General features: G+C 45.2%; 1 protein-coding gene across 1 annotated transcript in view; it reads right to left on the minus strand.

The window, feature by feature from the left end:
• Window positions 1-13,846, minus strand: part of man2a1 (mannosidase, alpha, class 2A, member 1) — a 51,220-nt gene that overhangs the window by 13,553 nt on the left and 23,821 nt on the right. The window contains exons 10-16 of the mRNA XM_076284333.1: window positions 7,972-8,157; window positions 7,394-7,508; window positions 5,557-5,624; window positions 4,116-4,281; window positions 3,631-3,864; window positions 2,752-2,874; window positions 893-1,007 (exon numbers count right to left, since the gene is read on the minus strand). Of these exons, the coding sequence (XP_076140448.1) occupies window positions 893-1,007; window positions 2,752-2,874; window positions 3,631-3,864; window positions 4,116-4,281; window positions 5,557-5,624; window positions 7,394-7,508; window positions 7,972-8,157 (1,007 nt within the window). The remainder of the gene's footprint in view (window positions 1-892; window positions 1,008-2,751; window positions 2,875-3,630; window positions 3,865-4,115; window positions 4,282-5,556; window positions 5,625-7,393; window positions 7,509-7,971; window positions 8,158-13,846) is intronic.

Raw genomic sequence — 13,846 nt, forward strand, 5'->3', positions numbered from 1 at the left:
GTGTGTTGGTCTGAGTGCACTACACTACTGTGGCTGCTGCTGGAACAAACATGGTTCCATCCCTCCCGGGGGGTTGTTAAGAAAGCAAAGGAAGTAAAGTGGCAGCCCCTCACCCCTTTGCTCCCGCCCCCCCCCCCCCAGTCTCCCATCCTGCCCTGCTTTAGCTGGAGCCAGTTTCCTGACTGTCTACTCAACCATCAGGCACACTAAAGCCACTGAGTCCACACTGATAAACAGAGCCAGCATGGCTGATCGTGATTAGGTTTAACATATTAAAACATGAGCATGGTAAAACCAATTTCTGTAAAGGCAAGTTAAAAAAAGTACTTTTTGTTAATTTTCTACTTAAAATATTTTTGTTTTACTAAAACACCAGAGTATATTTTCAGAGTATATTTCTTCACGAGAGACTTTCATGCGTTTCTATATAGCCCCGGAGAAGCTCATTTCAAGGTTAAGCTTATGGAGTTCTTATTCATTGGCTATAGGGCTTAGAGAGGGTCTATACAGTACAGCTGCAAAGCCGGTCGAGCAGAACAGCTGAGCCTGAGGATGAATAGGCTGATTAAATACAAATAAATGCACACACACACATAAATATACACATGCACACCGCACGCACACACACACACACACACACACACACACACACACACACACACACACACACACACACACACACACACACACACACACACACACACACACACACACACACACACACACACACACACACACACACACACACACACACACACACACATAAATATACACATGCACACTGCACGTGCACACACACACACAGACGCGCACACGCACACTTGTACACACATATGCACAGACACATAAATATACACATACACACACACACACACAAAATCTCGCTCCTTACCGTTGATGTGGTAGAGGCGCACCGTGTGTGTGATGTGAGTTAGGGAAGTGGTGACTTCGGAGAACACGGAGCCCCTGTTGACTCTGATCGCTGGCGGCTTGGATGAAGTGTGGGGCTGTGGGGAGGGGATGGGAATCAAATCAGCCTCATCAAATTCACGCTCACAGAGACTTCACAGACAACCTGGGAGAATTACACAAGCCGTCTAGACCTATTCACTGCATTCCCTTTTGTGCACCGCAAGGGTGCTTGGCTCTCTGTATGTGTGTATACTGTCTATACAACTCTGTGTGTTTGAGTGTGTGAGTGAAAGACAGAGAGAGAGAGTGTGTGTTTGAGTGTGTGAGTGAAAGACAGAGAGAGAGTGTGTGTGTTTGAGTGTGTGAGTGAAAGACAGAGAGAGAGTGTGTGTGTTTGAGTGAGGAGGTCGTGTGTCTGAACAACAACTCTCCAACAACCTTCACAAACTAAAAGACAGACTAGAGTGGAAGACACAGTGTAGACGATGGAAACAATACTCCTGCCCTTTCAGGGCACTGATCTACATAAAAAACACCCGGTTGGTCAGGAGCACCTGCTTTAACCTATCCAGCTCTTCCACACTACAGTCATCAGTCACAACCCATTAACAAGAAACACATGGGGACACACCGATGATGACATTTAACATTGGCTGGGGCACCTGCACCGCACGCCGGCGACCCAGGTTCGATTCCCGCCCTGTGGTCCTTTACGGATCCCACCCCTGCTCTCTCTCCCATTCACTTCCTGTCACTCTCCACTGTCCTATCATTAAAGGCATAAAAAGCCCCAAAAAATATACTTTCAAAAAAAAAAAAAAAAGAATAATATTTAACCTTTAAACTAAACGTTAAAAATTATATGAGATTAAAAGTATTTTTTTTTAAAAATTGAAAAGATGATCAAACTGTACATGAAAGATGATATGAGATGACCTGTAGTTGAAGAAGATGATATTTGACATTAAACTGAACATTAAAGATGATTTGTGATGAACTGTACATCAAGATGATCAAGATATAGGAAACAAGATATAGGAAAAGGTGTGATGCTCTACTGCCAGTTTCTCCAGCCTTCCCAGTGAAAAACACACTGGCTGCAGTAACAATACATGACTGAATGTGTGGAAAATTGGTCTAGAAGTAAAAATAGCATCCATTTAATCTCCCCCTCGCATATGTGAGACTGCACTACAAACAGCACTTTCAGGTGTGTGTGTGTGGGGGGGATGACTGCACCACTGCACACAGCAGATTGAGTTGTTACAGGATGCTGTTCATCCATGACCAAACAACTGTGCACCAGACTGACTGAAACATCAACGATCAGAGAGGATCAGGTCATAATATGACACTACAACAGCAATGAGGCGACGTTTGCACTGTACACTAACTTATTGCATTACAGACAGATATATTCTAGCCCTTTGATTCTCAGATATATTCTAGCTGTTTGATCTTTTTGTGTGGGGTGCACCCTCTTTATTTTGACTGATAAGCTTGACCTAATATCTACATCACATTAGTATTTCTAAATACTTAAAATAATGAATCATTGAAGGGTTAACAGGCAGCATACATTAATAGCATACATGTAGGCTGGGCTCTCACACATTAACACTTAGATTAAGACCTAGTCCAAGACTAAAAGTTTCTAAACGGAAATCTCTGATGATGTTCTTTTTTAGTCCAGGACAAGGCTTAATCCATGTATGAGAAACTGGCCCACAATGATATAATAATGAGCATATGATCAGCAAAATGAACATATGATGATAAAAACTGATAAACTGATGTCCAGTCATGGTCCACTGCTGGCGGGTGAGTGCCGGTATCTACCTTGGCGTCCCCGTCGGGCAGGAAGAGGTAGGCGCCGCTCTTATCTTTCCTGCTGGTGGTGCCATACCAGACAAACTCCACTTTCATCTGTCGCTCCACGCCGTCCTCCTTCAGCTTCAGTTTCTGTTGGGGGTGGAGGGTGGAGGGTAGGAGGTGGTGGTGTTTTTATTATTGAGGGTGGTGGAGGTGGTTGGTGGTGGTGGTGGTTGTGGGGTGAGAAAACAACAAACACAGACTTTAGCTGATGAGGCGACATGAAAGCGAGTGTTGCTCTGCGGAGCGGCGGTGCTTAGAAAGCCCTCAGGCATACGCTCTCGCTTTCTCTCACTCTCTTTCTCTCACTACATTTCTCCTTGCTCATGCTCCCTCTCCCTTTCTGGTTTGAGGACCATGCACTCTCTCTCACTATGTTGTTGTGTGTATGTGCATTGGGGAATGAGAGGGAGAGAGGGAGTCAACTAGAGAGGCAGACTTAATTAATTCTGATTAATCGCAATGAGCGATTAGGGGAGAGTCTGTCTGTGTGTCTGTCTGTCTATGTGTCTGTCTGTCTATCTGTCTGTGTGTGTCTGTGTGTCAAAGAGTCCATCAACAAGAATACATTAAGTTGATTATGATGTGCATTAGACAACTGGGTTATTTGTGTGAAGGAGAGTGAGAAAGTGAACCAGTGCGAGTGTTTTAGTGTGGGTGTGTGCCTGCATGCATGCGAAGCGCGAGACAGTTCTCTAACTGAAGGAAAACACTCCATGTGTGACAGGAGGCAATGAGAGATGGAGTGTGTGGAACGTGTGGAGGGCTGAGTGTGTACGTGAAGTGACTGTCAGAAGTGTTTTTTTGAGGCATATGAAGATTGTCGTTGTGGTCAGGTTATGTCACCTCAAGCAGGCCGGTGATGGGGGAGATGGTCAGCTGCAGGTGGGTGTTCTCCAGGATGATGGGCTCCGTCTGGCCCTGGGACGTGGCCACTTGGAAGGACTCGCCGCCCTTGATTGACAGGTCGTTGCCTTGCTGCAGGACGAGGTACCGGGCGGGTTCAGTCTGTACCTCCGCCCCTTCACAGAGCTGGTAGACGCCCAGACCCAGAGCGGGAACATGAGCTACAAAAGACAACTGCACACACACGCACAGACAAACAACAGACAGACAGACAGACAGACAGACAGCCGCACACACACACAGACACACAATCATTCATTGCATGACCAGAGGTGACAGTTTGATCAAAAACAAACCAAGAAAATTTCGATTTTGTGATTCTGCATGTGTGAGCAATAGAGAAAGAGGGAGAGAGGGTGTGTGTGTGTGTGTGTGTGTGTGTGTGGTGTGTGTGTGTGTGTGTGTGTGAGAGAGAGAGTTCATACCTGGTAGGCGTCTTTGGACACTCTGGTGGTGTCCTCCCACACGGCGCTGACCTGTGTCCTAACCACCTGGCTGTAAGCATTGAGAACTCGCACGTGGGGGGTATTTGTGTAAACGGTCACCATGGACGACCGCGCCTGGTCCCCTGAATTGTAGATGACCAGGGACCTGGTGGAGACAGCACAACAGCACACACACACACACACACACACACACACACACACACACACACACACACACACACACACACACACACACACACACACACACACACACACACCTTAAGACCTCTGCACATAGGCGCCAACACGTGTGAGGCACATTCCGCTTTCGATGTTCAATTACATTCGATTCCATTGTGTTCAATACAACCCCCACACACCAGTGTCAAATTCTGATTGCCGCAGTGTTGATTACAATTCGGTTCTCTATTTGTCTTGGTTCTCTACTCAATAACATCCATTGTTTATCAAATGTGCACGGCAGCTGACAGTCCACTCGGCTCCTTCATGCAAAGTACACAACCAGGATCTGACTCAAAACACAAAAGCAGGAAACATGCTGGATAAAGAGCCCTAATTTGACTGTGGAAATGTAATCGGGATATCATCTGAACTGCATTTGTGTTGATGTAAATAAAAACCATGACCACACAGCCTGCCACTGTTTGATATAAAAAGGCAGAGAAATAGACAAACAAATAAATGATCATGCTGGGCTGAGCCAGAACCAAGTGCATCTCAGCTCCTCTGCCATGGAGCTGTGACTAAAGCAATACTAAAGTGCACCATACGTTTGAAGCACTCGTGCATGGGCGAACACACACACACACACACACACACTCTATCACCTCTCCACTAACACACACCCACATTCAACACACTCCCTCCCACAGCACATGCCACTGTGACAGAGACAGATGGATTGTGGGATGGATGGCGTGTCTAACAGCAATGACAGTCGCTGGTGCGTAAAGTCAGTAGAAACATGATCATCTCGGTTACCATGTTGTGACAGCCACTCGCTCACAACGTCACAACATTTTCCAATACCCCTCAAATTCAAGTGGACCGCAAAGGCTACATCCCATCATCTTAATCCTACATTTAGCAATCGAAGCACGACAGCCCCTCTGCGTAATCACTTCCTGTAACAGAAGTGATTTTGGAGAGAACATGGCACGCATTATGTTGGGGTGAGAAGTTGACAGCACTTCATGGCACAAGCTGAAGAGTACTTCATAATGTGCTCAAGGGCTGTGAAACCTAAATAATAATATACGACACCAATCATGCTATACCTCAAGGAACATTCTAAATTCAGGAGACTGGAGCTCACCTCAAAAGTAAGAACCAACTAATTTTTAAAGAGAAACCTGACAAGAATAGAGAAAACAAACCTGAACCGAAAGGGAAGGTAGATTGGATGAATGAGGGCACCTACCGTGGGTTTGGGCCTATTTTTAAAACCGTCTTGCGGGGCAGAGCATCTTGAGCTGGCTGGACGTCATCCTGGTGAAAAGGGACATCAAACATTTAGGAGAAAAACCTATGAGTCTCCTTACAAAAAACGCACCCTCCCAAATGAACACCTTCTTAATGAGACTCCATGAAAGTGTTTTCAAAGCTCTTTTAACTAATAAATAAGCAATGAGACGAACCCACAGACCACAAATATGAATGCTTATTAACGCAAGATTGTGCACTGTAATGTTATTGTGCAACATTCAGAGGTTTGGGAATACATTGAGAATACATTATATGATGCATTATAATTACTGGCAGATGGATTATGGATATGGCGTTAACATGCCTGTGATACGCTGCAACCGAAATAGCAATCAGGATTCATAACAAGCCCAATGAAACTGAATAAACAGGCACAATCCCTACAGAGAGCTGGGTATCAAACAGTGATCACTGTCTCTCCGAGTGCAGATAATCACACTCAGCATTTCCAAAACTCCTATCAACCAGGCCCAGCTGAACTTGTATATCTCTCCGTTGAAAAAAAAAAATAAAATCTGAAATTTTTTTTTTTATTTAACCTTCTATAACTGTTCTGGTCAAAAATTACCGATTTACACATTCCCTGTACCATAAATATGGCATTTTTCATCAGATTGCCTCAAGACCTTATCATATCCTTCACAAAAGGCATTTGAACACATTAAATTCATTGTGACTAATTTCTTTGAATTTTGAGTGATTTATTCAACTTGGTCACACTTTTTTTGTTTACGGTCAAAAATGAACGCCATAGGAAATGAATGCAAAAGAGTATAATTTCCATCAAGGAGATGAAAGACATCTTCATACACGCACTCCTACAACTTTTCAGTGCTTGAGTGCCCATTCTACACATGAATCATACTTTCCACAAGAAAGCTTAGAGTAAATTATGGGAGCCCAGTGTTTTCTGAAACTAATGTACTTCTCCCCCAATGTGAACCACACCTGCCAAACAAATCAATCTTGTGTAAATTATAGGAACCCATGTGAGCAAATATATTGCCTATACTTGTAAGTAAACTGGCAAATGTATTGTCTGCATTTGTTAGAAGCAGAGTTATATATGTAATACTTTACTTTTTCATTCTACTTTCTTTTTACTTTTAATACTGCCTGCCTCCCTTCTTTACCCTACAATGTTCATTGCTTTGAGTACATGATAAATGCAATCAGAGTGCAGGTTTTGTACTGGGGTTTGAGGCCAGGTGGGGTGACTGCTTTCTCCTGTCGCTACATAATGCCAGAAGTGAAAGGGCTTGCTGTGATGTTAACGGAAGTGTGCTTAAAGTAAGAGCTGTATGAGGGACCCTTAGGTCAGGTTGACCCCTGTATGAGGGCCCCCATGAAAAGGCGATGCATTAGTGAGGCACCCTGTGTCTGTGATGAACAGTGGATGGAAGGATGTACGAGGGGCACCTGTTTGTGTGAAGTGCATGAGTGTGCTTCATGAAGTTTTACAAAGTGCCAGCACTATGGTTGAGTATGTGCCCTGACTACCATACCAACATCCATTGAGGCAACAAATCTTAAAAATATATACATAAAAAATATTATTATTACTATTGTTATAGTGTACATTTAAAATTTATGTTAAAATAAGAGCAGTTAAAACTGTACGGTCAAATTTGATCGCGAACGGTAAATTAAGGGGGGTAGCAACGAACAGTGTTTAAAAGGTTAAAAAGAAGCAAAAACGGGTAAAAAAGTTTCAATTCCATTAATGATGTTTGCTGTGATGGATGGGGAGAGCAGAAAACAAGCGCACTCACCATTTGCAGAAAGAGATTGGACGGGTCGTGATTAAACATCTGCTTGTCCTTCAGAGAGAGCCAGTGGGCCGAGCTTACAATGACCCGTTTCAGGTTCAGGATGGAGTGGAACAGCCTGCGAGTGACAGAGATAAATCTTCAGTCAGTTTCAACGTCTCGAACCAGCCCCTTAACTACTGCCGAAGGAGCGGAAACTGTGGATAGGCAATAAGGTGAGATAAATAGTCACAGGCGGGAATGCTAGTCTTGAGATGACACTTCAGGAAAAATTCGAGATGATTTAAGAATGATCACACATATTTTGTGAGTCATTCCCACCGGAGGCTCGCTGAAGCAGCAATTGATCAGAGTCACTTTAGTATTTTGCAACCATATTTTCAGTTTAGTGTCAAAACCCACAAAGGGTGGTTTAAAGTCAAAACAGAAAGTCATCATGAATAAATCACTACAGAAGACTTTCATAAGCTTTGCCAAATTCAATTTTATCTTTTAAACTACATCACAGAGTCTTCTGCTCTTGTTTGTGTCCAGTATTTTGACATTGAGGTTTATAGTAAGAGGGGCACGCTCATGCCCACCTGGTGCCGTAGTCCACCACCACCCAGTCCTTGGCTGTGCCCGTGATGGCGTCGTGGTGCTGGAAGAGGGCGAGGTTGCGCCTGGCGCCTGTCAGAAGCTTATAGCTCTCCACGGCGGGGAAGTCGTTGGACTTGCCAACCTTCCTCATGTTGGCCAGAGCCAAGGAGTAGAGTATCTCAGCAGCCCTGCAGAGAGAGAGAGAGAAAGAAGGGAGAGGCAGAGAGAGAGAGAGAGAGGGAGAGTTAGAGAGAGAGAGTTAGAGAGAGAGAGGGGGGGGAGGACCAGAGAAAAAGTAAAAAGAGGGAGAAAGAAATAGTGAAAGCCAGATGAGTAGAGACAGAGGCAGACATTGAAAGAGATGGAACAGAAAGAGTGGGTGAAGGAGAGAGGACACATAAAGAAAACACAAACAGATAGCATTTTGAGTTAGTGACAATATTCATATCTCAGGCACATAAAACTGTTGGGATATTCAGGGTATTACTATGAAAACATCAAACACCAACTACAACTGAAAACCAAACACAGAGCAAAACGACTCCCAAAGGACAAATCGTGTGCTTAAATGTCCACACGTAGAGGACACGGACACACACACACACACACACACACACACACACACACACACCGTGTGCTTAAATGTCCACACGTAGAAGACACGGACACACGGACACACACACACACACACACACACACACACCGTGTGCTTAAATGTCCACACGTAGAGGACACGGACACACACACACACACACACACACACACACACACACACACACACACACACACCGTGTGCTTAAATGTCCACACGTAGAAGACACGGACACACACACACACACACACACACACACACACACCGTGTGCTTAAATGTCCACACGTAGAGGACACGGACACACACACACACACACACACACACACACACACACACACACACACACCGTGTGCTTAAATGTCCACGCGTAGAGGACGCGGACACACACACACACACACACACACACCTGACAATTGTCGTACATCATATTTGGGCTCTGCTTGGACTAAACTGATTAAGTCCTCATTAAGCACAGCTGTTATAACAAATTACAAAGCCGGCACATCTCCCCTACGAGCCTCGCCAGTGTTCTGCGTCAACGCCGCCCTTGCCAAACTACCTAATCACTTCCGTGGATTTAGATCACCAGAGAGTGATGAGGGGGCAGGAGAGGCCGTCACCAAACCTGAGTCATCGTGAGCTCAATGTGTTCAGGTGAGTCTGACTGAAAAGAGGGATTCCATTAAAAAAGAAAAAGGAAAGAAAAGAAAAAAGGAGAGCAGTGCACACCTTTGTTATTATCTTGAGAGGACAGTGGTACTTAAATCCATTAGTGCTTTTAATTTGTAAAATGAACCTTTTTAATCCTTCTAATGGATCCTCGTTGTAGGGGTGTGTGTGAGGGAGGGGGGGGGGGGTGTTCTTTGTGTGTGTGTTTTCAGTAACATGGCATGTAAGCCCATGACACAACTGACCCAGATGCATCATCTAACACAATTCAACAAAACGTTTTAATGAAAACAAAGCGACAATAGCCTTGTGCACTGGCAAAACAAACAGACATAGACATTACAGTTGAAAGGAAATTACCTTACGATGAGTAGCATCACTATCAGTCTCATAATGAGAGACACAGAGAGAGGCAGAAAGAAAAAGAGAGGGAGAAAGAAGATGACAGAGAGAGAGGACTGGACAAAGAGAGAATAAAACAACAAGAAAGAGAATAGAGGGAGAGAGAAAATGAAAGAAAGATGGGAAAAAATGAGAAAGAGCGAGAGAACAAACAATTGAGAAAGAGGGGGTGAAGATGAGAGAAAGAGATTGAGAGAGAAAGATGCTGAAAACGGGAGAAGAGTTCAGAAGGAATGAAAGAAGATGAGCGAAGCAGAAAGGGGGAGAGAGGGAGAAGCAGAGAGGGAGAGAGAGAGAAAGAGAGGCAGAGAGGGAGAGAGAGAGAGAATGAGGGCCGAAGCGACCCCTGACTGTGCAGAGCCCTACTTGGGAGCTAAAAGCCGGGCGTCTCAAAGAAATGGCACAGTGCTCATTTAACCACTCTGCGCCAGCACTCATTTGATTTTATGACTGTATGCTGCTCAGTTCTTTCCCTGCCTACAGTACATTAAGGCATTCTATAACCCCCCCCCCCACCCACCACCACCACCAAATCAACTCACCTCAGTGTCTGTGTATGAGCACCTCAACCCCCCTCCACCCCACACACACTAGCAGTATGAGAGCAGCAGCACTACAACGCCCACAGACCTGCAGGGAGCTGTACTGTACGTTCAATTTGGCTTAGCGACAAGCACTCAGAGGATGAGGTGTACAGAAAGAAGAGCAGGTATCAGGAGATAGAGAGAGAGAGAGAGAGAGAGAGAGAGAGAGAGAGAGAGAGAAAGAAAGAAATATGGAGAGAAATGTGGATGATTAAGAGTGAGAAAGACAGAATGATTGAGAGAATGTAGGGGAAGTAGTGTGGGAGAGATGGAGAGAGAGAGAGGGAGAGAGAGAGAGAGAGAGAGAGAGAGAGAGAGATGTGTATATGTGTATATGTGAGTGTGTGTATATGTGAGTGTGTGTGTGCTCTAATGTTCTAATTTTTTTATTATTCTCCATAGTCCATGTCAATTGTTATTATTATTATTACTATTAATTACTAATTTTTTTGATGTAACTACTGCTTTGGCAACATTGTAACTCTTACAGTCATGCCAATAAAGCTCATTGAATTGAACAAAAAAAATGAAATTGAATTGAGAGATATAGAGGCAGAGAGGAAGTTGAGAGGAAGGACAGGGAAGCTCCTGTTGATTATGCTGCTTTTCAGCGAGGCAGATTCAGACTCTTGTCACGTTGCGACTCAGCTCTCTGCTGTTGTGTGTTAGTGTGTGTGTGTGTGTGTGTGTTCATGTGTGTGTGAGATATAAAGAGAGAGAAAGTAATACAGGGGAGGGCGAGTCTAGATTCACAGTCAGTAGGCCCTCGGCTCTCCACAGGGCACTGGTGATTAGGACTGCTCAGAGATGGCTCTTGTTTGATGGCTCACACATGCACGCGCGCACACACAACACACACACGCACACAACATACACACACACACACACACACACACTCACACACAACATACACAACACACACACACACACATACACACACACACACACACACACACACACACACACACACACACACACACACACACACACACACACACACCTCTATTTGCTCTACTAAGAAGTGAGTGAAATGCAGGGCCACATTCTGACCACACCCCCCCCCCCACACACACACACACACACACAGAGAGAGTTATGAATGCTTATAGCACTACCTGTGAGACACTCCAGTAGAGACCAGCAGACCTTTACCCTCAGCTAAAAAAACATTGCTGGAAAATCAATCCATGTATGAGAAAAGGACAACGAGCAGGGGGAAAAAAACAACAGAGAGAAAAGTTTGCTCATTATCTGACCAAAGGTCCGTGGTCCAGCCAATGCAGTGGTTAAGAGAGAGAAAGAGAGAGAGAGAGAGAGAGAGAGAGAGAGAGAGAGATAGAGATAGAGAGAGAGAGAGAGAGCTCCCTCTACCCTCCTAGGTGCCTCCTCTAGGCATGCTAGGAAAAAACTGAAATCCCTCAACGTCTGTCGTTCTTGATGGGCTTCAGTCAATCAGTCATTCAAAAGAAACTAACGGAACCAGAGAATAACACCACCTGCATGTGTATGTGTTTCAGACGGAACCGGAGAAGAACGCCACCTGCATGTGTACAGTATGTGCTTCAGACGGAACCGGAGAAGAACGCCACCTGCATGTGTATGTGGTTTTGATGGGCTTTAGTCAATCAGTCATTCAGAAGAAATGAACAAAACCGGAGAATAACCCCACCTGCATGTGTATGTGGTTTAGACGGAACCGGAGAAGAACGCCACCTGCATGTGTATGCATTTTTGACGGGTTACACTACCTCTATGTATGCAGGAGAATACAGGGGAATGGTTGGGGTATCCTAGGGGTGCCTGGAGTTGATACCACCGGGAAAAAAAGCGTCCAAGTCGCACCCCCACACACACACAAATGCTTGCCTGGGAGAACAAATGTCTCTGCACCGAGAGACTAATTAGTCAGACAACTGTTATAAATAAAACAAAATGTCAACAAAAGCAATTAACTGAGAAAGAGGCTGATAAGGCCGCCAGCTTATCTCTTGCTCTCTGTGTTTGTGTTCGTGAGTGTGTGTGTGTGTGTGTGTGTGTGTGTGTGTGTGTGTGTGTGTGTGTATTTGTCGGTTTATGTGTGCTTGTGTGTGTTAGCCAATTCAAATTGCAAAATCGGCGCTTGTTCTGGACTTTGTTCGCTACTCGGGAGAAAAGCTCTGACAGTGCTGACGGAGGGGAGGATAGTGGGCTCCCCTGCCACACACACACACACACACACGCTCTTATTCCTCTCTCCACAGACACACACACACACACACACACTCTTATTCCTCTCTCCACAGACACACACACACACAGAAATACACCCACACACACACAGTCAAACTGCAGCGTATGGCTGGTGTCAGTAATGGCTGCCATTCATCACATTGCTTTCCTGCACTGCTCTGAGCTGCTGAGGTGGGAGATCTACAGGGCCTCCATTTGGCACGGCCGAAAAGACGCCGCCGCCGCCGCCACCGCCTCCCCCTCCACTCCCCCGACACACCGGACTGATACTCTTTCTCTCTCTCTCTCTCTCACTCCATCCTTTTAAACCTTTGAATGCTCCACTCCAGTCTGAAGGTCTTTTCACTTGCCCCTTTGTTAATTCCTTTGCTTGTCAAACCTACCGAAATAAACGCAAGTGCTTTCCCCTGTCAGACCTGCAGAGAGGCTACACAAACAAGTCTGAAAAGGGAGCCTTGGATTGAACCCTGTCTAGCTCCCTTTTCTTCTCTGTTAGCAGGAGTCTGTCGTTTAGCCTGGTTAGGTCTGGTTAGATTCTGTAGGTGAGACAGAGCAGCCGCCACCCATCCAGGGAAAACTTCACGCTTGTGCTGGTGCCGACCGGCGCCAGCCTTGAGGATGTGCGCTGTGCAGACACACTGAGGGCACAGTGGAGTCGTGGTTGCGCTTCTGTCACGGCTGTGGGGAGCAATCAGCTCAGCGCCTGAAGGGAAGCCCAGGAAACAGAGAGAGACCCACACAAACAGACACACACCCAAATACATAAACACACAGGCAAACACACTCACAAACACACACACACACACACACACGCACGCACACACACGCACACACACATGCACACACACACACAAACACCCACACAAACACACACACACTCAAATACACAAACACACTCACAAACACACACACAGACACACACACACACACCCAGGCAAACAAATTCACAAACACACACACAGTCAGACACAGATCCACACACATACACACTCAAATACACAAACACACAGGCAAACACACTCACACTCACACACACAGACACACACACTCCCTTCATGCTGCATCCTGTTCACAAACACGTCTTTCTTCCACTAAAAAAGAAGCAAATCGATCTTGGCACACAATATCTACTCTTCACGCCGCTGTGATGGTTTGGTTCCCCTCTCTGAGGGCCTCTAGCTGGTTCTGCCATGACATCTCTCAGACAGAAGATTTGTTCATATCAAACCCTCATATCCTTCAGAATAAGTACTCTAGCACTCCATTTAGGATGTCATTTTTACCACATACTTCTTGTTGTCGTACTACATCAATCTTACATTCAGTGATCTGTGCCGAGGTCTGTCCCTTCACATTACTCATCACTTCTACTGATGGATTTTAATTAAGCGATCGGGCAA

This window comes from Alosa pseudoharengus, unplaced genomic scaffold (assembly GCF_046254945.1).
Source record: "Alosa pseudoharengus isolate Yale_2024_CS ecotype anadromous, Long Island Sound unplaced genomic scaffold, YU_APseudo_1.1 YU_APseudo_1.1_scf_14, whole genome shotgun sequence".
NCBI classification, from domain to species: Eukaryota; Metazoa; Chordata; class Actinopteri; order Clupeiformes; family Clupeidae; genus Alosa; species Alosa pseudoharengus.